At 29.2% G+C, this 26,919-nt stretch overlaps 1 protein-coding gene, 1 long non-coding RNA gene and 1 pseudogene across 2 annotated transcripts; 2 read left to right on the top strand and 1 right to left on the bottom strand.

Moving 5' to 3' along the window:
• Positions 1–10,083, top strand: LOC114120332 (uncharacterized). The gene is made up of 5 exons (XM_050207093.1): positions 1–1,123; positions 1,234–1,467; positions 1,689–1,698; positions 7,864–8,137; positions 10,045–10,083. The coding sequence occupies exons 1-5, from the start codon at positions 568–570 to the stop codon at positions 10,081–10,083; spliced, it is 1,113 nt and encodes a 370-aa protein (XP_050063050.1). The 5' UTR covers positions 1–567.
• Positions 10,084–13,274: 3,191 nt separating this feature from the next.
• On the bottom strand, positions 13,275–15,242 carry LOC126551893 (uncharacterized; annotated as a pseudogene).
• A 3,418-nt stretch (positions 15,243–18,660) lies between these two features.
• Positions 18,661–22,106, top strand: LOC114120327 (uncharacterized). The gene is made up of 4 exons (XR_003592108.2): positions 18,661–19,339; positions 19,927–20,172; positions 20,239–20,365; positions 20,540–22,106. It is a non-coding gene; the product is annotated as an uncharacterized LOC114120327 (long non-coding RNA).
• Positions 22,107–26,919: the final 4,813 nt, after the last annotated feature.

The raw sequence follows: 26,919 nt of genomic DNA, 5'->3' as shown, positions 1-26,919 counted from the left end.
ATTAACACCAAAATGTAAATCTCTTTATGGCACTGGTGTAATGATGCAAAAATTATTACGGACTGAAAAGAAAAAATGCCAAAATTCAAGGAATGTCTTAAAGCAGCTGAAAAATTCTCAGATAAATATTTGGATTCTAAAATCATTGGATGTATGACACCCGCGGCAGCTATATTCACCAAACTTCAACTTCGTGAAACGAAGAATAGTCCCAAAGGCCGTAGGTTTACTCTTGAAGAGAAGCTACTTTGTTTGTCACTGTATAAGCAAAGTACAAAGTCCTACCAATTATTTTCGAAACTTTTTATATTACTGGCACGTAAAACCTTATCAACATTGCTATCCCAAATTTCAATCAGCACCGGATTAGACAAAAGTCTTTTAAAAGTTTTAAAAGAGAATGCAAAACTTTAAAAGAAAAGGAAAAGTATTGTGTGGTTCTATTTGATAAAGTGAGTCTAGAATCACAGTTACAGTATGATGACAACGTTGGCTGCATTGTTGGATTTGAGGATAATGGATTAGATCGTAGGTACCCAACGTTTTGCTGATCATAGTTTAGTGTTTATGATAAAAGGTATTACAAACAATTTTAAACAGCCTATATCATATACGTTTTGTGAAAGCTCAACAAAACGATATGACTTGGCAAATCAAATTACAAATGTACTAAGAGCAGTACATTTGAGTGGCCTAAAAGCTGTTGGTACTATATGTGATCAAGGTACTACAAACACAGCTGCTATTAATATATTAATAAATGACACAAAAGCATTCTATTTGCGCCAAAATCAAAAATATAATGATACATTTTATGAAATCGATTGTGGTATAGAACGAATTAAGGTTGTTCACTTGTATGATTCTCCACATCTCTTAAAAGGTATTCGTAACAACCTTTTAAGTAAAAATCTTATGTTTACCATCAATGGCCATCAAAGAGAAGCATGTTGGAAGGACATCGTTGATTTATATGAATTGGATAGTGTCACTCAAGATATCAAAATGTTACCACGATTAACAAGAGAACATGTCATTCCTGGTGAAGTAAAAAAGATGAAAGTTAAGAATGCCTCTCAAGTTTTTAGTCAGCGAGTTTCATCAATTTTATCTTTTTTATCATGTAAGTAATAATAATAGAACATACATTTTATTAGGTAAAATAGAAAAAAGATGTTTAAAAAATGAATGTTTATGATCATATATTAATTTAGTTTTTAATTTTAATTTTAGCAAAGAATATAATGAATCAAAAAGCTGAAGATACAGCTATATTATGTTTATTTTTTGATAAGGTGGTGGATGGTAAAATATTTCGTACAGCTGTCAAACCAAATTCTCCTCATCATCAGCTTTGGAGAGAATCTTTAAAAGTGCTCGATACAATGTATTTTGTATATCCTGTGTCCAAGGAACGTTCAAAACCCCAACCATCCACTCTAAAGAACTGGGTAAAAACTATTAAAGGTAATAATTTTTTATATTTTAAAATTATATATTATAATATTATTATTGTTCTATAATCTATTTTTAATTTAGTCTTGTAAAAAATAAATTTAAATAATTGAAGTACTTGTCAGGTACAGATAATTATTTTGAAAATAATTTATACATATTTATTACATACCTTGAAATTTGAATATTTAATAAAAATGGCATTTAATTATGAATATAAATATTTATTTTAGGACTTCCAAAGTATTTGAATACTTTTATTTAAGACTGTCCTAATCCATTATGTAATATCATTTTACATTGACACTAACCTATTTGAATTCAACAGGATTTCAGACGATTTGTTCCACTATTCGAAATTGTGGTGTTCGGTCTCTTCTATTACGGAATTTCAACCAAGATTCGTTGGAAAATATGTACATAAATATGTAGGTACATATGTATGATGTTTGCTTCAGCATACAACACATTATTATTAAATAACCTAATGTCAAGTCATTTACCAAGAAGCAACTGTGAAGAAAATTTGGGAACTACTTCTTTAGCATAGTATCAGACACTATTTAAAATATTTACTGACAACCAACATAATCAAGACGAAGAAGAAGGTAGGTAATTTAGAAAAACGTGTGTCTGATGGACCATTGAAGGTAAAATGTAATTCTAATATTGAAACAATCCTATTGGAAAACCAAGCTAAAAGTTATATCGCTGGTTACATCATAAAAAAGCTTAACACGACTTTTCTTAAAAATTGTCCTATTTTTTTGCCTCAAATTTGTACTGAACCTATAAATAATGATGATCATCAACTTGCATTAAGTAAAGACTACTGTCTTGGTGGTAAATATAATTTAAAATATCCAAATACAATATTTTGTAAATTAATTCAGGACATCATTAATATGATTGCTAAAATATCGCCTTCGATATGCCATCATCTAAATTTGAAAACAGAAATTATAAACGCTATCAATCAAAATTTTAAAACAAATGTAGTCGAGTGTTCAGATCATCAGTTACTTTTGGAAAAAAATTAACAAATTTCACTGTTAAAGTTATGGTAAATAATTGGTGTACCCAAGTAAACCGTTTACTAGCTGGAATCATTAATCTTTCAAAAAATGAAAATGATCATATAGGTAAAAATTAGTGCTTTTTCGAGGTATAAAACATTTTCTAAAAAACCTAAGTATAGAAAATGAAAATATTGACTTAAATTGTAACAGCTCATTATTATTATTATTATTTGTATTTTTTAATCATTCTATTCTTCATCTAGAGTACAGTATTTATTTATATATGTTTGATTTGATTAAATTTTTTTTATTATTCTTATTATTTAATAAGATGTTAATTTTAAAATATATAATTATTTCATTACAATTACACTTTTTCTTAACATTACAAATTAATTCACATATTTCATCTCTATATTTATTAATGTAAGTAAAGATATGGTATAAGTACTTAAGTTGACAAATTTATCACTTAGCTGTATTATTATTATTATTATTATTATATCTACTTTTTATTATCTAATATTAATTTTGTAATATATTACCAAGTTCATTCATTGTAAACTGTATTCATATCTGTTATTATGTATCTATAATTATGTTTTTATTGTTATGAAATATAATAAAGGTATATTTTGTTCTGTAATTATATAATGTTTGAATTGTATTAAGTATTGTCGAAATATTTCTTATAATAAAAAACAAAACCTAAATAATAATAATAATAATGAATGTTTATTTAGCAGTTTTTAGATAATATGTACATACTTAATATTTATTATTACACTGCAACGTCTATCACTAAGGATGTTTCCTTAAAAAATATATATTAACTTTTGTTGTTGTTTTTTCCATTAATTAATAAATGGTGTTTTCGTTTGATTAGCAAATAATATCTTATTCATATTTTTATAAGGTATTTCAGTATTTATTTTGAAGTAACATACAGAAAATAATGGGTAATAAATTGAGAAAAAAATGATGTTATTAAATAATAATTTAAAAATCACGGGAATATTTTTTGGACCAGGACGCGACGAGCGCCGTCGCCTCCACCGTAGTTCTTTACATCGCTCACCGGGAGCGCTTTTCACAATGTTCCGAAAAATAACACGGTAGATGCCTATCTAATATCTATCGGTATACTTCTCTATGCACTAGTTTGTCTGCAGTCGTCAGCCGTTAATGTTCTTCGTAAAGTAGCACGACTATATTTTATTTATTAATTATTAATGTTGTACGCGTTATCAAACGCGTTAAGCAATTATTTAGTCAAATAATATTATTCTATTTGCCCATGAACGCATAATATTTTATGAGGCAATCATAACAAATTGATTTATATGTAATGACTAATGTTATTGACATGAAAACAATTATTCAACAACACCCATTAATTTGGAATACAAAAACTAATCGACATTTTGCAAATGGAGCATACCTAGTGAAAATATGAACTGCACTCAATTGTAATTGCCTACACGAAATTTAAAACAAAGCGTAACACGAATTTTAAGAAAAACTGTTTTGAATGGTTTTCTTTTTCTTTACAGACTTTGGTCTGCACAAATTGTCAAACGAATGTATGATAAATAACGCTGGTTATATATATATAATAAATTAGATATAATAAAGTGTAAGCTGGTACCTAAATTAATGGTCAGTAAATTTGTAAAGTCATATACCTACCTATTAAATCACCATCAGTATCGTGCAAGGCATTCAATTGGGGGAATTAGCTGGAATGTTATTTATGTTTGTATAAATCTAGTTCAGCACCTCTTCAAAATTTCGGTTTTTTATTTTGGAAACCTATGTATTTTAACGTTTAAAAATGATGGTGCAAAGTTTTTTCGGAAATCATTAGTTATAAAGTTGTAGAGTAATAAACTCACGATTTTTGGTGTCTGAGCGAGCAGCGAGCGAGTGGCAATGTTGGCCCCTAATTCCCTTTAAAAAATGAAAACGTATTAAAATAAGCATAGGTATATATTTTTGTTTTTGGACTTCTCAAAAACTTATGATTTCGGAAAAAATTTGACACCATAATTTTTAAAACGTTAAAATACACTGGTTTCAAAAAAAAAAAAAACAAAATTATGGTTACAATTTATTTTATACTATTGTTTATAAAAATTAAAACCTAAAATAAATTCCCAGTTGAATATATTTTTATTAAAACAGATAATATGTGTAAGTACGAGTGCTACGACACGTATCATTACGTATTACATATATAATTATCTAATCTGTGTTTTATAGTATTATATCGCCACTAGCATCGGCTAAACACTGAAAATCGTAAACTTATTATAGTCTGTAACTTTAAAACTAATGATTTCGGAAAAAGCTTTTTGCACCATCATTTTTAAAACGTTAAAGTAGGTACATATGTTTTCAAAATAATAAATAACCAACATTTCGAGTGGGTACTAAGCTAGATTTGTTCCTTTATTTTGTATACTTTTTCCTTACAACATTCCTAAATAATTGTATTCGAATAAAAACCGAATCTGCTTCATGTAATGCCACGCTCCTGGTGGATTGTTTTGTAACTACATCTTTAGGAGAATCAAACGTGCCAGCCGCTGGGCGCGCGCCGGCAGTTGGAGACTAGTTTGTCCGCTGCCGTTAGGCATTGACGTTGTTCGTAAAGTGTCATGATTATTTAATATAATTTAACAACATTTAATGTTATTCGTGACACCAATGTGTGAAACATTTATTTAATCAAATAATATTATTCTATTTGCCCATGAACGCATAATATTTCATGAGGCAATCATAACAAATTTATATATAATACGTAATATTATTGACGTGTAAAACAATTATTCAATAACATCCTTGAATTTGGAATACAAAAACTAATAGATATTTTGCAAATGCAGCGTACCTAGGTGAAAATATGAACTGCACTCAATTGCAATTGCTTACACGAAATTTAAAACAAACCGTAACACGAATTTTTAAGAAATACTGTTTTGAATGGTTTTCTCTTTTTACTGACATTGGTCTGTACAAATTCGCTAACGAATGTATGATAAATAACACTCATTATTATTACCAAGTTTACTATTTATTTGAAAAATATAATTTTATCGATCGCAGAAAACTGTGTAACGATGTGATCGCTAGACGTTCCAAAAACAAGAAATTCAGAAGTCTTATTAAAAACATTGTGCCAAAAATAATCCATCGATCGCTATTAGACGAGAATTCATTATTTGTCTTAAACTATTAAAAATGTTATCTATTATTCATATTAATAGTGCTTACTTTTAACTCACAATTAAGTTTTTTACGCCACCCATCGAAATAACCGTTTCAAAGCTTATAAAATACTTAATAGTGTACCTATTTTTATTTTCAAAAAGTGAACATTAATAAGTTAAACGCTGGACTTTTTTAAGCACTTTATTTCACATAAACTTAAACGTTGTATTAGTTAAAGTAATAGTCATTTTTTGTTGATTGTATCAGTAGGATGCATTTTTAACAAATAGTATTAAAATTAATGTGCACTTATATCACTTTAGAAGACTAAAATTTAATTTACTGCGATTTTCTTAAGACAAGTACTTAAAATAAGATATGTGTGAACGGAACGGTATCCGACGATGTCTTACCACTGACGACACTAATAACGCAAAAATAAAAATAAAATAAAGAGAATAATTATAAATATAATATATTAATAATATTATGAATATATCAAATATATTATTATTTAAAATAATAGAAATAGAAAATATATTGTTTATTTATAATATTATATATTATTTATGTATGGTGATTATGTGGTTTAAATAAATTGTAAGGCAAACACAAGGGACACGGACCTTGAATGAACGACTTTTATATTTATAAGTCATTAGTTATTAGTAGGGCTAGGGACTTCATTCCCTAATTTTCATATTAAAAATGCTCAAATATGCAATTATAATTATAAAATGGTCAAATATGCAAAATATGAACTCGTATTACTGTATTGATATGCTCGATTTTACATATAATTATTGTAAATTCGTTATTTTTATTTAATAAAATAAATAACGGTCGAGTTGTCGCACGCATGTAATATACTCTAAAATACCCCAATAAATCAAGTCGCTGATGATTGGAACCAGTGGCGTATTTTCAACATTTTCTGGGGGGGGGGGGGTCCACAGTTTATGCATAATTAAATAATTTATATAAACTATGAAAACTATGTACCTATTGCCTTTATCACACATTATATTTAGCCATGACTTGGAAACTGTCGTTAGAATACACAGAATACCAATTTCTATACTTATTACTTTACTATACTGCAGAGATATGTATAGGTTTTTTTCTAAATACGCCACTGATTGGAACGATTCCTATTATCTAATCACGATACACTCGTCGGAACTTAAAATACATAAAACCACCATGTGACCGTAACTATTAATTTATCGTTTTTGATCATAACACTAGGCTAATTTTTCCAAAGGAATTCGGCATTTATTTAAATCGTTTGAATTCGCTTTCGCGCATTCTAAAAAAATTTTTAGTTCGTCCTCACACGGCGGCTTTACATACTTCGATATCGTTTTTTCCTAATAATAAATAAATTATCATTATAAATAATATATTATTTATAAATTTTTAAATTATTATACATACAACTACGAGTTTTGTAATTTCTTGAGTTACTGTTTCTGCGCATTTTTTTTTTTATCATTTAATTTTAGTCCATTTGATTTTAACCCCTTTCTGCATGATTTTTTATTTTTGACTGGAAAAAAATCTACTTCATTAAAATTTTTCCCTGATTATGGGAAAAATAATAAAAAAAATTTCAAGTTCAAAGTTTGGAAGTTATAAGGTAAAGTTTATTGTGTTCCAAATATGGCACATCATGCATAATAGTCACTTATCAATACTTTTGTAAGTGCCATATTTGGCACACCATGCATAATAGTCACTTATTTTCTTATTTTCACATTTTTTTGAAAATTCGTCAAAATTATGAATATTTGCAAATTATTTTGTAGGTATAATTCATAAAAATGTTTGTATAGGTAGCTAAGAGTTGAAAATTTAATACAAGATTTTTCATAAGTTTAGCTTACAATAATTATAAAATATCTTAAATTTTGGTGTATTCAGGCCATTAAAACATAAACCACCTTTTTCACCAACCACTGGAAATTATATCCTAGGCTGACAAATCATCTTCGTTCAGAATCGTTTTTCGTATACAATAATGATACCTATCATTGCATTCAAATTTAACCTACCCTAGTCCGAGGTCAATTTCACCCCCTAATGTACAGCAGAACGGTACCCACTTGTCCACTTTTTTTTTTTTTTATTTAAATTTAAAATGAATAAAATAGACTACAAATTGTTACATTAGATGTCTTAAAGCAGCTGAAAAATTCTCAGATAAATATTTGGATTCTAAAATCATTGGATGTATGACACCCGCGGCAGCTATATTCACCAAACTTCAACTTCGTGAAACGAAGAATAGTCCCAAAGGCCGTAGGTTTACTCTTGAAGAGAAGCTACTTTGTTTGTCACTGTATAAGCAAAGTACAAAGTCCTACCAATTACTTTCGAAACTTTTTATATTACTGGCACGTAAAACCTTATCAACATTGCTATCCCAAATTCCAAGTTCATTTATTGTAAACTGTATTCATATCTGTTATTATTTACCTATCTATAATTATGTTTTTATTGTTATGAAATATAATAAATGTATATTTTGTTCTGTAATTATAAAATGTTTGAATTGTATTAAATATTGTAGAAATATTTCTTATAATAAAAAACAAAACCTAAATAATAATAATAATAATAATGAATGTTTATTTAGCAGTTTTTAGATAATATGTACATACTTAATATTTATTATTACACTGCAACGTCTATCACTAAGGATGTTTCCTTAAAAAATATATATTAACTTTTGTTGTTGTTTTTTCCATTAATTAATAAATGGTGTTTTCGTTTGATTAGCAAATAATATCTTATTCATATTTTTATAAGGTATTTCAGTATTTATTTTGAAGTAACATACAGAAAATAATGGGTAATAAATTGAGAAAAAAATGATGTTATTAAATAATAATTTAAAAATAACGGGAATATTTTTTGGACCAGGACGCGACGAGCGCCGTCGCCTCCACCGTAGTTCTTTACATCGCTCACCGGGAGCGCTTTTCACAATGTTCCGAAAAATAACACGGTAGATGCCTATCTATCAGTATACTTGTCTAATGTCTATGCACTAGTTTGTCTGCAGTCGTCAGCCGGTCAGCCGTTGATGTTCTTCATAAAGTAGCACGTCTATATTTTATTTATTAATAAATGTTCGCGTTATCAAAAAATGCATTGAGCAATTATTTAGTCAAATGATATTCTATTTGCCCATGAACGCATAATATTTCATGAGGCAATCATAACAAATTGCTTTATATGTAATGACTATTGTTATTGACGCGAAAACCATTATTCAACAACATTTGTTAATTTGGAATACAAAAACTAAACGACATTTTACAAATGCAGCATACCTAGGTGAAAATATGATCACGACTTTTAAGAATTAGGTACTGTTTTGAATGGGGTTTTTTTTTTACAAACATTGGTCTGCACAAAATGGCAAACGAATGTATGATAAATAACGCTGATTATTATAACTAAGTTTACCATTTATTTGAAAAATATATTTTTTCGATCGCCGAAAACGTTGGTACAACGATGACCACTAGACGTTCCAAAAACTAGAAATTCAGAAGTCTTGTTAAAGACATTGTGTACCTAATAAATAATCTATCGATCGCAATTGATGAGAATTGATTTATATGTCCTAAACTATTGTTACTGTTTTACTATTTATAATTGTATCTTATTATAACTTATTCATGTACACAGTACCTTGTTTTAACTCTCAAGTAAGTTTTCTACAACACCCACCGAAATAATCATTTGAATGCTTATAAAACACTTAATAGTGTATTTTTATTTTTCAAAAAATGAACATAAATAAATTAAACACTTGACTTTTTTAAGCATTTTAGTTTGACTTTGGTCAATTTTTGTTGATTGTATCCGTTGGATACATTTCTAAAAAAAAAAATGTTATAATTAGTGTGCACTCATAACACTTTATAAAAGACTAAAACTTATGTCGGCTTTAAAATATCACCGAAAACGCAATTTCTGTTCTTGTCTATCATTATAAAAAACCACATCGATAGCTTTGTATACTCGTCGCGGCGTATTAGAGTTAAGTATTAAAAAATACGGTGTCCAGTAAAACTGGAAAAAAGGTTATTTTAAATGACCAAAACTTGATTTTTTATGAATTCTTGAACATGAGTACCTTTGATTTACCACGAGATTACAGTGTAATTCTGTGGTAAATCCAATCTTATACTTATTTAATAAATTAAATAATAGATTTTATTACACAAATACTAAGTAAAAGTATAAAAGATATTGTAAATTATTTTGTTTTTTAAATCTACCGCATAAAAATGTTCTGAAGTATTTTATTTAATAAATAAAATAATTTTCTTACTTTTAGTCAACCGAGAATGATTCTGAAAAATTCGTCAGAGAATGAAATTAATAAAACTAAGAAATTAGTATATTCTGACATTGTTTCTATATAAAATAAATAAAATTATTGTATTGAATAAATTGTTATTCGATGAAAGTATTGTTGTTTGGCCTAATTAGATAATAGTTAGACTACAATACAGAGAAATGTATTTTGAGTTAATTTATTGATCCATTTTTTTAAACTATAAGGTTACCCCATTTGGTTACACTATTCGCGGACACATCATAAATACTAAATAGTCCAGTCATTTAACGATTTTTACTGGTATTAAATCGGAAAGTGGGTTCCTTATTAACCAAAAAAAAAGTCACTATCGCTCGGAGGTCCGGAAGTGTCCGACATCTTGGATTTTATGTGAATTTTTTCAGTATTTTTGAATAATCTTTAAAAAAATTATTTTATTACAATAATACCTCTATAAAAATATTGCTGACAACATTTTCAAAAAATATGTATGTTTATAATATATTTTTGTAGTTTAAATAGGTAAATGGTGAAATCCACCCGCACGTTGTAATATTTCGTAGCACGTTTTAATAGGCCATATACAGGCTGCGGCGTCCCACTCGTGTACACTAGAAAACAAAATTTTTTTTTTTTTTTCATGTACTAACATATAGTAACATTTCTTAATATTAATATTAATATATTGTATACTATTGATAAATATTACGCTTTATGTTTGTTGACAAAGGTACACACAATAGTGTATGAGTGGCTAACTTTTCAAAATGTATAGTTTTACAACGTATATTATGTATCTTAAATAATGGTTAAAATGTTTATTTAGTACAAAATTAACAAATATTTTTTAACATGAATTATTTACATTTTTGTAACGAATTATTTTTTTAAGTAATAAATAATAATAATACATAATATGATTTATTTACAAATATTACAATACCATTCTACATGTATGGTAGGTTATAAAATTAATTTTTTCGTTTGGGTAAAAGGATTGCTTTGACAATATAAAATGTCATCTTCATCCTGAGTATCATCTAAAATTTAATAGTTGATAGGTCTAAATAAACCAACGTGGCAACGTTGTCCTCTCTCAGTTCTTGAGTATTCAATCTGCATAAACTTAGATAAAACCGCGATTTCGGACAACACGTTTCGTTGTTGCTAAGTCGTTGTGCCGCCTTTGCGCCTTTATATATCACGCGTGTTGTAAGCTGTGACCGTCTTTCGCCAACCACCGAACCTAGCTTGGTTCCTGAAAAGTTCAATCCTGTTCGTGGATTTTCCCGTCTCCGCGATGTAGCAGCAGCCCAGGTTTAATTTTTTATCATTACTGTAAGTGTATATTTACTAATGTAAAAGGAATCCATTGTTGTGATTCTTTTAATTATTATTACTATTATTCCACGGACTTTACCGCATAATTGTTGCTATTTTTATTATAACGGCATACGCTATATTATGTTAATTACCTATATTTATATTATTAAATAATTAATTTGTTATATCTTGGGTATTCTTCCCTTTCCCATCACCCCGCGAGTCGTTGCCGCCAACCGCATTTTTCGTAGGAGCGGCTTCGGCGCAAACACTAGGATAGTAGGATTGTTGATAAATTCTTCTAATATCTATAGTAAATAATGTAAAGGTAACACAATTTAATCTTCTACACCAATATTATTTAAATTGCTGTCTAGAATATTATTTTTAAATTCATCTTTATTAGCTGGTTCAAATATTTTGACATTTATTTTTCCGAAAATTCTTAAATCTTGCGACGATGGCATTATTTTCAATCAATTTATTCTATTTACTAGACATCTATTTGAATACCAATTTTCATTGAGTATCTAATTATCGACCGATTTAAATAAACTGTCGTATATTTTCCGCTATTACTTATAATAGTTATATCACTGCCATGTTTGTTTGTTTATAAATTTTATTGGTATTGGCGTTGTTACGTTTTCTAGTTTACAATTTAGTCCGACACGTAGCTACCAGCTACGCCGCACAGCGCAGCATCTAAAGTATAAACTATTAATGCTCACAACATAAAATATCACAACGCGTGGATGGATTTAACATTTCCCCTATTTAAACTACAAAAATATATAAATATACATATTTTTTGTAAATTTTGTTGGCTATATTTTTGTGATAAAATGAATATTTTTAAAAATAATTTAAAAACACTAAAAAATTGTACATAAAATTCAAGATGACGGACACTTTTGGATCTCAGAGCGATTGCGACTTTTTTTTTGTTAATCAGGAACCCACAACCAAATTTTCTGTAAAGTATCAAAACTTTCCGATTCAATTCCTAAAATCACCTTTTTTGAAGCTTAAATGACTGGTTTAAAAAATATTATGAGTATTATAGATTATTATTAATCACATCCAGTACCTCTTCAATGGTGGTCTTGACATCTGGGCCTCTCACCTTTGCCGAATATTTTTCCAGCTTCACAGCTTTCAGGAGAAGAAACTTGTAACCACCATCCTGGGTAGCAATGTACTTGCGAAGGTAGGTAACTGAGCTTTATATGGAGTTTTGTGTCCGGCCGAGCGTTCAAATACTTTCCGTTTTTCCCAACAGATCCGGTATTCCGTTGCGTGTTTTGGGAAACGACTTTCTCAGCTGTAGTATTATCAGAAAAGGGGGCCGATCTGAGCACTCTCATTGCTGGGTTCTGGCTTGCTGATAACGATTTTTGAGATGTGCCACTCCCAACCCCCAGCTATGGGGTTTCCGGGAACCATACAGCAGTAACATCAAAACTGTTTGTTGTACTTGTCATAATTGTCAACTACTGTTCGTAATATGTTCATCTTCCCTTTCGACGGGATCTATGAAAAGACAAGCGTCGCCAGATTAGCCACATTTGATCCCTGTGGGGTACTATTTTATACTTATTTAATAAAATTAAAAAATTTGATTTCATTACACAAATATTAATTAAAGTATAAAAAATACTGTAAATTATTTCGTCTTCAGATTTATCGCACAAAATAACTTAATAAATAAAATTATTTTCTTATTTTCAGTCAACCGAGGATGATTCTGAAAATTTGTCAGAGAATGAAATTAATAAAACTAAGAAATTAGTATATTCTGATATTGTCTCTATATAAAATAAATAAAATTATTGTATTGAATAAATTGTTATTCGATGAAAGTATTGTTGTTTGGTCCTAATTAGACAATAGTTAGACTACAATTACTTACATGATAAGAACATCTAAGATGACACTCGTTGTAAAAAAATTTGAGTTGCACATTTCACTTTCATTTTCAAATTTTTTTCAGGCACCACATGTTGATCGGTAATTCGTGGTAACATTTTACAATCGGGTGTTGCACTATCGATACTGTATAGATCTTGAATGTGGGACCATTTTGCACAACCTTTCTCCCCATTGATTGAAAAAACTAAATCTTTTGTTAAGAGGTTATTTCTTATACATTTGATCAAATGTGGGACATCAAAAATATGAATAATTTGGATCATTTTTCCATCATCTACTTATATCTCATAAATATCATCCGTATATTTTTCATTGCGCTTGATAAAAAATCCTTTTGTCTCATTTATAAGAAGTTTTATGGCACTATCATTAGAACGGCCTTGGTCAGAAATGGTTGCCACTATTTGTAAGCCTGTTTTTTGGACTTCTCTTACCATATGAAAACAAAAATTTATTTTTAGATTTATGTACCAAATTTCATAATTAATTTTATTCTTACTTCTTTTAATAAAACAGCTAGTTGCTCATGTTTGGTAGCCCCTTGACAAAAAGTATATGATACTGGTTGTTTAAATTTTTTTTTATGCCACGCACCATAAACATAAGTGCATGATCAGCATACTCTTGATTTCTATTGGAAGCACTGTCCACAAATCCATCAATTTGATCTGCTGTTTTGTTGTAATGTAAACCGTTGCTTAGACACACTTCGTCAAACATTAATGTACAATATCTAAATGAATGTACATTTAATTATTTTATTATACAAATGTTGAAAGAATGTGATTTTAAAAACCTTTCCAGTGGTTTCAATTTTTCAGATTTTTCTTTTAGCACTTTCATAACTATTGGACTGACTCCAGTAGTTATCGACACACTGCTTAAGACATTCTGCAATGTTGTCACGTAGCACAAATGATATTAATAATAGCAAGGAAAAAGAAAGAAGAAAAGAAAAAAAAAATGTATGTAATATTATCGAACGATTACTATAATAATAACGATATTAAGAATAGTTAAAACAAAATAATAACACTAGTGCGCGAAGGCACAGTCCACACAAATCAGTGTCCCGACGGAGACAAAGTCGTCGGTAAGCAAAGAATATATATATATACAATAATATATATCGGGTGCCCCGGGCACCTACAGTTGCGATGGGGGAACTGGCGATTACCGCCCAGTTTCCCACTTGCCAAAACTATTCCCGGTATAGGGCCTCGATATCGACAAGGATGTCGTCACCGCCCACCTCCATTGGTTCGTGTGACACGACCGTTGAAGGGGGGGCCTGACAAGCATCCTCGTCTACGCTCGGGGTCCCCTCCCGGGGAATAGCGTCCACCGGAGTTTCCGGCTGCCGTTCCGGGATCGGGGCTGGAGGCGGTGGCTGTGTCCGCGGTCGGGCGGTTGGCGGCTGTACCCGTGGTTGGGCAGTTGCCGGCTGTGGCCGCGGCTGGACGGTCGGCAGCCTCCGGCGTTGTTGCTGGCTGGGACGTCTGTGCACCGGTGGTAGGGCACTGGCCAGCGCTGGTCCCTGTGCTGCGAGTGCCGGCCGTGGTTGTGGCTTCGCCGTTGGTGCCGTGGTCGCCTTCCGGACCGTCCGCTGTGTGTGGCGGACTGGCCCCGTTATGGGCCGACGGTCCGTCGGTGCCGGTGCAGCTCTCGCGTGCTCGCGCCACCCGCGCTCATACGCCGCCCACAGACGAGGGTCGGCCCGTAGCTCCGCCGTGTCTACGTCGCCGATCTACTGGACCGATAGTCCCTGCGGTGCGTCCGGAGGGAACTCTGCTCCCAGCCCGATCAGCGTCGCCCTGGTCTGCCGCAAGAAGCAAAATATTATGTATTACAAGATCGTTAAAATAAATAATTAATTTTTTTGTTTCTACATAAATGTAAACCATTTTTATTCCAGATTTGAAGAATGGTTTAATAGAAAATAGAATAACAGATGTTTATTAGATGATGTAAATTAACATGATATAAACCTTCTGAAAAAAAAAAATATTTAATAAATAATTTTTCAATTTTCTATTGTTATCCCATTGTTATTTTTGAATATTAATTATTGGTCTATCCTAATATCATATTAATTATCCTATTATACCCATATTATATTATATTTATCTAGGTTAATAGTTAATTATTTAAAACTGACTTCTAGAGAAAAAATTCCCCCGGCAAAGCCGGGTAACACCTGCTAGTATTAAATAATTTTAACAAGTTCTTTCCACAGCTAGAAGGTCCATGAAGGTTAGATTAGGTCTGCTATCTATCTGCCCATAGGTCTAATATATCTCTGTGCCAAATTTTGTCGCAAACGGTCCAGCCGTTTAGATATGCATGGGCAGACTGACAGAGAGAAATCCATGTACATTAAAAAGGTATTTCTAACTTTCTGAGTAGGTACCAAAATTTTGTATCAAGTTATGTTTGACCAAAAACCAAGTTATATACTTTGATTAGTTTAATTATCATAGACTTGAAATATAATAAATAAGATTATACTTATGCCCGGTTGCATGAAAACAGTTCTGTAAATTGTTGGACCGAAAATATATTGATAGTAAAATAATGGAAGTTAAAGAACAGATTATGTTTCATGAAAGATGTATAAATTGTATCAAATAATCAGGTTATAACCAATTATCAGGTATTCAGTAGTACAAGGTTTTCCCCATAGATATATTAATACGTCTATGGTTTTTCCTAGAGAGCCTATATAATAATATATATATATTTATTATGTGGCTCTCTAGTTTTTCCCATTTATTTTTGTCTATGGCTTTGACTTTTTAAATCCTTTTTTTTTTACCGAGTGATTTACGTTACATTACACTTTTTCTATTGTATTTTATACTTTTTTACGTCATTGAATTGATATAATTTACTTTTCTATAGTAATTTATTGCATTAAATAAATAAATTCTAAATTAAATGCTGTCCAAAAAGGATACTAATTTATGTTCATAAATAGATATTTTGTTTCTTTTCTGGACACCTATTAATTTTTTCTCCATTTATACTATAAAAATAACAAACTTTCAACGGCCATAAATCTAAAACTAAGTCCGACCACAAAATTCCTATTTCACTTACCTAGCTAGTAGCTACAAGAGTTTTTTTTTAAAAAAGTATGCCCTGTTAAGTAACAAAGTTCCCATTTCTTATATTGAAACTTTGATAGTAATTAAACACTTTATTCAAGGGCAGTTATGGAAAGATAAGATTGCCCCATATAAAAATAAAATTGTTATTTCATATTTTATGTATATAGATGACTTTGAAATTAATAACCCATTAGGTTCACACACATCTGTACATTCTGTTTCAGTAATTTATTATAGTTTCCCTTTATCTGATCAATCAAAACTTATAAACATACATTTAGCTGCTCTAATAAAGGCTGTAGACATGAAAGAATTTGGAAATGATTTATGCTTAAATAAATGATCTTGAGGTAAATGGAATCAATATAGTTACCCTAAATGGTACACAAGAAGTACATTTTATTTTAGGACTATTTCTTGGTGATAATTTAGGATTAAACACTATTACCGAATTTAGTAAATCATTTTCGGCAAATTTTTTTTATAGGTTTTTTGTTAAGTTCATAAAACGGTAATTAAACATTTATGTAAAGAAAATCCTTCATTACTCCGTAATTTTTAAAATTATGTAGATGATCTTGCGATTAATGACTTCAAGCAAATTGGTATTTATAAAAATTCAGTTTTGAATAAGATAAATTATTTCCATGTAACTACTAATTATAGTATTGATATTATGCATGATATCTTCGAAGGTATTTGTCATTATAATTTATGTCATATAATTAATTATTATACTGAGGAGGTCAAGATTTTTTCTCTGAAAACATTAAATTATAGAAAAAAGAATTTTAATTATGGCCCTATAGAAGTAGGAAATATATCATCTCCTATAAAACCTATTCATATAAAAAACTTTCTCTTAAAAATGTTAGCGAGAGAAATGATGACATTTGCTTAATATTTTTCTTTAATGATAGGAGATTTAATTTCCAAGGATGATAATGTGTGGTTATTTTTTAAAAAATTTTTGAAAATCATTGAAATTTTACTCACATGTAAAATTTCTTATGCTACAATTTTCCATCTACAACAACTAATAGAAAAGCATAATTATTATGACTATATCACATGGTTCAAGTATACATTAAAACCAGTCAAAATAAATGTTCAACTTCGGAAAAATTCGCATAGAGCTGAAAATTGGTACACACCTTAGGTACATTATTATAAATAAAATGTCATAAGTTCCTATCGATCCCACCGCTGCTAAAAATTTAATTCGAGGTCAAAGGTCACAAATATTTCTAAAACTTTAAGTTTTTTTGTAAAAATAGCTATTACATAATTTGTAGATCAAGTAATTATCTAAAAAAAGGTATTTTGAACTTTTTTCTTATAATTAATATTTCATGAGATATTGCAAATTCAAAATTTAATCTTTAAGGCGCTTGGTACATTTTTTTTCTCTGGGGTTTAATCTATTATTTTGTCATAAAATAAGTTTTTATTTAGGTTTTTTAGAATTGAAAAGAAATGATACAATGCATTATTAACTATTATGTCAGAACACTTGATTAGAAATTAAGTTAAATTTGTTTTGTAAAATTATGTTATAATGAATAATAATAATAATAATCTTGAAATTTTTCGGTAATAAAATTTTTCTTCTTGAAATTTTTTATTGTTCTTCTTCACTTTCTTCATCCTCTTGTAGTGTTATATGCATAGGTTGATTTAATAAAAAATATGAATCTTATGTCTTATCGCTTTCATCATTGATAGCTTCATCATAAACTTCATTATCTACGGTATTTGGTTCAACATTGGAGCAAGACTGGCCTCGACAATTATTACATACTAGTGAACAAAATAAACCGACTTTCTTACAACCACAATTATAATTACAACCTTTTTTGCCGTTACAAAATATAGTATTCAGAAGTTTTTCCGAAACAGGAGGGAGTTGAGTTTTGAATTGGCTCCAAACCGTTATCTTTAAATACCCATCCCCAGTCTTCAGGATTCAATTCGTTACCTAGCCATACTTGAACTTGATAATAGACCCGATATGAATGTTGATAAACAGTAGAAGATGTTGGAGGCATGACTAAATAAACAGTCATGATCGCAAAAAAACCATTTTTTCCTATCACTGCGCATTTTCCCCAGACTTGGCAGAAACAGTAAAATACCTAAGAAGAAAAAATATTTAATTGTTCATATCATAACCATTCGGCATTCATGACTAAATAATTAATGTAGTTTAGTTTTTAATTTAGTTTAGTTTATTTAGTCATGACACCATTATGCATTAAACAATAATAATTAAAATATTAAATGAAGTAGACAATTAGTGTGACACATCATTGGAGATTCAATGCAGGAGCAGGACTAAATAATAGGTATAGTTCAGTGGTTTTTTATTTATTTTATGAATTTTTTCAAGTTTTTCCGTTGTGTATTCTTCTGTGTTAAATATTTCAATTTTGACTTCTGTTTTTCTGCCTTATTCATTTCTCGTATACGTATGTACATTCTTGTACGGACCAGGCATTCTATGACTTCATTTGGTATCATTATGCATTTTTCATTTACATACTGATTAATTATAGTGATTAATTTTTTGACGATACCCCTTTCATTATCAAATTCTTGCATAAAAATGGTTTCAAGGACTTTTAACACATTCCAAAGATCTTTTGATGGACACGTAAGATACCCTAAAAATAATAAACAGCAAATTTGATTTTTAACAACATTTTTTTAGATTACTGGAATGCAGAATACAAACTACAAATAACCTTTTGATATATGAGACATCCATGATCCACTTTCAATATTTGTTTCATTGTTATTATCCTCAAGGAATGGATATTTATTTTTAAATTTTTTTGTTACAGAACCAGATATGTACATCAAATTACCTTCCTCGCATGGATCTTTTGCAGTGTATAATTCTTCAACAGTTGTCTAAAACCACAATGGTATATATTAACATTCTATTTATTTAATTTATTTATTAAATGCCTTGAATATTTTTGATACCTACCTCTAGTTCAAAAGAATTTAATAGTTTTAAACATTCATTTTCTATTGTTTTAGTTTCTGTTACAGTAGATTCTTCTAATATTTCAGAAGTCTGAAATATCTGAGCTGTAAGTGGTGTGTCCTTTTCCTTAAATTTATCATTTGATTCCAGCAAACAATTTTCATTTATAGAATCTTCAGTGTTACTATTTTTTATGAAAAATGCTGAAGAATGCTTTCCTAATATGTACCATCTTAGGCTTAAAAATATAGATGATTAATTTTAATAAAGGTTAAATATTTTAGTGAGTTATGTAAATTCAGTATTACCGATACTTGAAATCTATAGGGGTTGGATGGTCATTTGATCCTCCCATGCCTCTCATAAAACTGAAAAAGTTTTCTAATACCTAAATAAATGTAGGTACATATAATTAATTATTTTTATAAATAAGTAGATAGAATAACTTATAATTACATCCTGGTTATGTCGTCTTGTAATAATATATTCTATACCAATATAATCTTTAAGATCTTTGTACAGGTTTCTTAAAGATAAATTTGAAATCAGAATTCCCTTTTGGAATGTCATAAGTTGTTTTTTTCCGTGTACTCTCATTGTACTAATAAAATTATCCATCAAATTTAAAATATGGTTCTGTTCATCCAAATTTATTCCATATGCACTGGAATTGTCCCCTAACATTTGCTGAGAGTTATGAAGATCGAACCAGTTATTTATCAACAAAATTGCTTCTGAACACTAAATTTAATATAAACCATTATTATAGTAAGTAATTATACAATGTGATAATATCCAAACTCAGGAAATTTTAATGTACTTCTTTCCAATTAGATGTTAGTGCACCCGTGTCTCCATAGTATTGCATTGCTTTAGCAACGGTCCTGGAAAGAAGTTGGGCCGCGGTTTTAACTTTTTGACGTTGAACTCCACTGACATTTAAGTGAAACTCTGTCACTTTGTAAGTAAAAGTCAAGTCATTTGTACCTTGTACTTTCAACAAAGATTCAAACAAACTTTTACCTATGTATTTATTACCTCAACATAAAGACATTTTAATACATTGTTATGAATATAATATGAAGTAAACAAAATTGTCACAATTTATATGAACTTATAGTATTACCATTTTCAGTAACCATATTAAATCCATGATCAATGATGTTATTTCTTATCAATTTCAATAAATGTGGTACATCAGCAAAGACATGGATGTTTTTTCCAGTGTTTGGATGTAAAAAACTACTATTTGTATGGGTAATTTTCAATGAATTCCACAAAGAAATGTTAGTAGTGCAACGTGCTCTGATACTTATATTAAATATAATATATAAATTACTACATACCATAGCCAACAATAACCTAACATTGGGGGTGCAATAGACATTTTATGATAGGGGTGTAAAATATTACTATAATCGGATTCTAAAGGTGAGCAGGAGATTAAGTACATTTTTCTTAAACATATTAATATAAATCATCAACGGCGGCGGAGCGGCGTAATAATGCCGAACGCAGCGACAATAGTACATTGTACCAAATTATACTATGTGGCGGCATCGTTCAGGGTCAAAGACGGATCATCGCACGTATGCTTGTCACCCGGTATAAAATATTATAGGCACACAATTACCATCCGATAGAATAATAGGAATATTGTTTGACGCACGACATCGTTCAGATAACGCAAAGCGTGGGAAGAAGCGGATGCAGGTGCAGATGACCATCAGGGATCTGAAGGTACCGCGGGAGTCCCTGGACGATATATAAGGGGGCCCAGATTAGGCACAATTCAGACGTGATCCACCAGAGTTAGCGCAAGCACCTTCACGTCACCCAGTTTAATATTTTATGTCTCCTGGACTTAGAATATTTTTCACAAGTTTTATTAAATTAAATAATTGGACTTAGAATAATTTTAAATAAAAAACACTTAGAATAATTTCGAGAGTTCAATTATTTCACAAAACCTTTTCCAAATCGACATCATTCAACTGATTGTACGTGGCACGTTACAAATTTGGCGCAGTCGGTAGGATTCTTTCAAATAAGGATTCTTTGGACGAACAATTTTAATTTTTTCGAACTTAGAAAATTTTCGGAAAAAAATATTTTTTTTTTCCACTTCGAAAATTTTTCGAAAAAATTTAAAATATATCCACTTCGAAGAATTCACGGAGGCACATTCGGCAACGAATCACGGTTGAAGAAGACAACTGCAGAACGTCAACTTCAGCGACTCCGAAAGAGAAAGAATCAACAAGTAACACCACGGCTCAGCAATCAAGAAGAATGGAAGCATCAACTCAAACCATCGTTGTGTAAGCATAATTTTTTTTTTCTTAATGTAGACTAATTTTAAGCGTCTAACTCTGTTCGCGTCTCCTTTGGAATTAAAAACTCCATCGTATAAGTTACTTTTAATTGTGAAGGTGTATATATATATTCCCCGTGAAAAATTAAATAAAATATCTTGATAAAATTAAATAAATAATTTAAAAAGGGAAAAATTTAGAATAAGCAAAAATAAAAATAATAAAAAAAACGCAACGATTAAATAAATTTAATATTTTAATAATACACTTAGATTATTTTTACGCATAAAATTTTTATTCAATAATAAAATAATACAACTTTATTTTAGTTATAAAATATATAAATATTTCAAATATAAATAATTTTTCGAGGAACAAATAAATAAATAAGAATATTTTTTTTTTAAGAAAAAATTAATAAATTAAGAATCTAAAAAAAAATATATTTTATTATTTCCAAAAGGAAATACAACAAAGTAACATAAAGAACTTTCAGAAAAAATAATAAGTTAAAAAAAAAATCAATCAAAAAATTAATAATAAAAATATTTTATTTTTTAAATATAAATAAAATATTTTGACATAGAAAATTTTTCAGAAAAAAAAAAAAAATAATACTTTAAGTTTTAAAATAAAATTTTATTTTATTATTCTATTTATAAAATATAATAGCAGAAGAATAAAATTTTTAAAAGAAAATAGTAATAATAAATTTTATTTTTAATATAAAAGGAAAGAAAAATTATTTTAATTAATTTAAACATTTTTTTTAATTACGAAAATTAAATTATTTTATTAAATTAAATATTTTACAAGAAAATTATTTTTTTTTATGCGAAAAAATTATTTAAGATAAATATCGTAAGAATAGTATAAATAAATTTATTTTTTTTTTAAAAAAAAAAAAAATAATAAAAAAAAAAAGGAATATATTGTTAAAAAATTTATAATTAAGGGGAAAATATTTTATTTAAAGAAAATTATACGTGAAGAATACGGAAATAAAGAATTATAGGAAAAAAAATTATTAGTGAATTATACGTCAAGGAACACGCAAGAAAAAAAGAAAGAGTTTATTTTGTGAATTAAAAAGAATATTAATTGAGAATTTTATTGAAGGCAGTTAAGACCTTATTTATTGAATTATTGGGAAGGCAAGTAATAAGTCCTTATATATATTGAATTATTTTAGGCTGAAAAAGTGCCATATTTTAAAAGTTGATGAAAGGAATTATTTTGGGGCGGATTTGAGCCATATATTGAGAATTAAAAGTGTTGAATTTATTTAGGCTGAAAAAGTGCCATATTTTAAAAGTTGATGAAAGGAATTATTTTGGGGCGGATTTGAGCCATATATTGATAATTAAAAGTATTGAATTATTTTAGGCTGAAAAAGTGCCATATTTTAAAAAAGTTGATGAAAGGAATTATTTTGGGGCGGATTTGAGCCATATATTGATAAATAAAAGTATTGAATTATTTTAGGCTGAAAAAGTGCCATATATTAAAAGTTGATGAAAGGAATTATTTTGGGGCGGATTTGAGCCATATATATTGTGAATTAAATAATTGTGAATTTTATTGGGCCGAGTAGAGCCGTATATTGAAAAATAATTGTGAATTTTATTGGGCCGAGAAGAGCCGTATATTGAAAAATAATTGTGAATTTTATTGGGCCAAAAAGAGCCGTATTTTGTGAAAAAATAATTGTGAATTTATTTAGGCCGGGAAGAGCCGTATTTAGCGATTTTAATAATCGGAGATTTATTTAGGCAGAAATAAGCCGTGTTATAATTAAAAGATAATTGTGAATTTTATAGGCGAGAAAGTCCTATCGTGTTGAAAAAAGAATTACTTGACGTATATTGTGAATTTTAGAGAGGATAAAAATCCTAGAAAAAAAAATAAAAAAAAAATATATAGATAGAAATAATTGGGGGAATAATAAAAATATTACGAGAATTTTATAATAAAATAATATTGATAAATATTTTAAAGAGATTAATGTTTGATTAATAATTAAAAATAATAATAGAAAAAAAAATTATTTTAAGAAATAAAACATATTTAATTTAAGTTATACTAAATGAATATAAAAATAAACGTATGAATAAGGAAAAGAAGAAATAGTTTATAGTGAAAACGATAGTAATAGTTCGGAAGAGGAAACAGATACAACAAAAGAAATCGGAACTCAGGTAGAGTTAAATAAAAATATTGAAGTAAATAATTAGTAAACATAAGTATAAATACGAAAGAGGGTAGCGACTCTACACAGGGAATTAATAAGGAAAAAACAACAGGGAAAAGTTTGTTAGATACTACTGTTAGAGAAGACTCAAATACCGGATTAGAACAAAGATTAATAGGGTTACGTAGTACACCAAATTTAGTCCACTCAGAATTAGGACCAGTAAAGAGGAAGCAAAGAACAAAAATGTCTAGTGTAAAGGCTACAATTGAGCAGGTCACTGCTATGATACCAATATGTGCCGATGCAAAAGACGTTTGTTCATTCATACGGGCATGCGATTATGCATGTGAGGCCGTAGATAAAGAAACTATACCTTTATTAGTGAAATTTATTAATACTAGGATTACTGGCAAGGCTTTAGAAGTATGTCGGTATAGGGAAACCAGTGATTGGGAAACTATTAAAAAAATATTAAGGGGGGCTTTTGAACAGCAATTGTCACCACAAACATTACAAATAGGATTAAATTCAGTTCGTATGAAAAATGACGAAGATGTATTAACTTATACGGGTCGCGTAGAACAGTATATATATAATTTATGTAATGCAACATTGGCAAATAAAACGCCCGAAGAGGCGAGAATTTTAAGGCAAACTCTAAAGGATCAGGCATTAGCATTTATATAAACGGGTTAAAAATGGATTTACAAACAATATTACGAGCTAGGAACCCAGAAACTTTAGAACTGGCAATGCAAATGGCTAGGCAGTTAGAAATCGAATTTAGTTTTAACAAAGAATTACAAAATAACGAAACTAAAGTAAATCAGAACGGAAATAAAAATAATAACGGAAATCGTTGGTCAAATAACTATCAGGGAAATAATCCAGATGGACAGAAATTCGGTTATAAGCAAAATTATAATCGTGGTCAGAATATACAAAATCCGAATAATTATAATAATTTTAATCGTAATAATAATAGTCAATATAATAATAATTATTATAACAGTAACGTAAAGCCGATAACTTGTAATTATTGCAATAAGATAGGACACGGTAGTGTTAGCTGTTATAGTAAGCAACGGGATGAACGTAATGTAAATCGGACGAGAAATGGTCAAGTGTCGAACGGGAACGGCGTCCGTTCGATCAACCAAATAACGGCCGTAACGGAGGAGTTGTCACTCAACGATGTTTCACAATCGTATCAGTAATTAGTGAAAATCATGTTACATTACAATCACCTAATTTTAAAACAAATACAATAGATCTTCTTTTAGACACCGATAGTGAAATCAATTTAATAAAAATAATAAATTAACAGGCGAAACATTAGTAAACAAAAAAAGGAAAAAAATAAATTTAAAAGATATTAACGATAAAATAGTAACTACCATAGGCAAAATTACAATAATATTAATATTAAATAATAATAATAAAATAAAAACAGAGTTTCATGTGGTCGATAAAGAATTTCCAATACCGCAAGATGGAATTCTAGGTCACCACTTCCTGTTACAGAATAACGCGATAATAGATGTTGCGAATAATATATTAACAATAAATGATGACACTCGTCGCTAATTAAATAAAATAAAATATGTTTTACATATCTTAAACCACGAACGGAAATGATAATATCCATACCAATAGCTGATCCGATAATGAAAAATAAAAATATTTTAATACAGAAACAAGAATTAATACAGGAGCAACGTATAGAATTAAATGTAATAAAGAAAGTGATCTATAAAAAACGTAAAATAAAAAAAAAAAGGAGAGAAACGATAAAAATTTAAAAGTTTAAAATATATATATACACTTAGATTTAAGAAAACATACTGTACGAATAAGTTACTATTGGGATATGGAAATAAATTTGAATTGTGGGGAACTTTATAGATTTTGTACTACTAATATATTATAATAAGTAAAAAAAAAATATTATTTGTATTAATTAATTTACCATATAAGAAACTATTGTAATCAACACATTATACTAACCACATATTTTATTGGAATTATCAAATCAATTATAACACTATATTGTACTATTTACTAACACTATATTTTATTGTAATCACAATTATAAATTATAAGAAAACTAACCAACATATTTAAAACATAGAATGTATAACCAAATATTTAATCTAACCATATAATCATTAATTATATTATAATCAAAATATTTAATCAAACTATTTAACCATTTGTAAGTGTAATCAATCCATATTTAATCAAAACTATATATACAACATATACATCATGTATTCATATTATATAACGAAAATACTTTAAATGTAAAAGCATACAGAGAATTGTAATGTATGTCTTATATCAATGACTTGTAATCGATTATTGTAAACACTATAACATTGTAATAATTTGTAACTTAACCATCTTGTACTGAACTTTGAAAGATTTCTGTCTTTGAGACATAAACCTTTTTTTTCGTGGGGAGGTGCAACGTGCTCTGATACTTATATTAAATATAATATATAAATTACTACATACCATAGCCAACAATAACCTAACATTGGGGGTGCAATAGACATTTTATGATAGGGGTGTAAAATATTACTATAATCGGATTCTAAAGGTGAGCAGGAGATTAAGTACATATTTTCTTAAACATATTAATATATCATCAACGGCGGCGGAGCGGCGTAATAATGCCGAACGCAGCGACAATAGTACATTGTACCAAATTATACTATGTGGCGGCATCGTTCAGGGTCAAAGACGGATCATCGCACGTATGCTTGTCACCCGGTATAAAATATTATAGGCACAATTACCATCCGATAGAATAATAGGAATATTGTTTGACGCACGACATCGTTCAGATAACGCAAAGCGTGGGAAGAAGCGGATGCAGGTGCAGATGACCATCAGGGATCTGAAGGTACCGCGGGAGTCCCTGGACGATATATAAGGGGGCCCAGATTAGGCACAATTCAGACGTGATCCACCAGAGTTAGCGCAAGCACCTTCACGTCACCC

This window comes from Aphis gossypii, chromosome X (assembly GCF_020184175.1).
Source record: "Aphis gossypii isolate Hap1 chromosome X, ASM2018417v2, whole genome shotgun sequence".
Lineage (NCBI taxonomy): Eukaryota > Metazoa > Arthropoda > Insecta > Hemiptera > Aphididae > Aphis > Aphis gossypii.
Note: the sequence above shows the minus strand (reverse complement) of the source record. Positions and strands in the feature narration are given on the sequence as shown.

Bases quoted from the DNA above. Each gene is read 5' to 3' on its own strand.
- LOC114120332 (XM_050207093.1), top strand. From the start codon at position 568: ATGATAAAAGGTATTACAAACAATTTTAAACAGCCTATATCATATACG. The intron at 1,124-1,233 runs GTAAGTAATAAT...TTTTAATTTTAG, and splicing joins AATTTTATCTTTTTTATCAT to CAAAGAATATAATGAATCAA. The intron at 8,138-10,044 runs GTAAACTGTATT...TCTTACTTTTAG, and splicing joins AAATTCCAAGTTCATTTATT to TCAACCGAGAATGATTCTGA.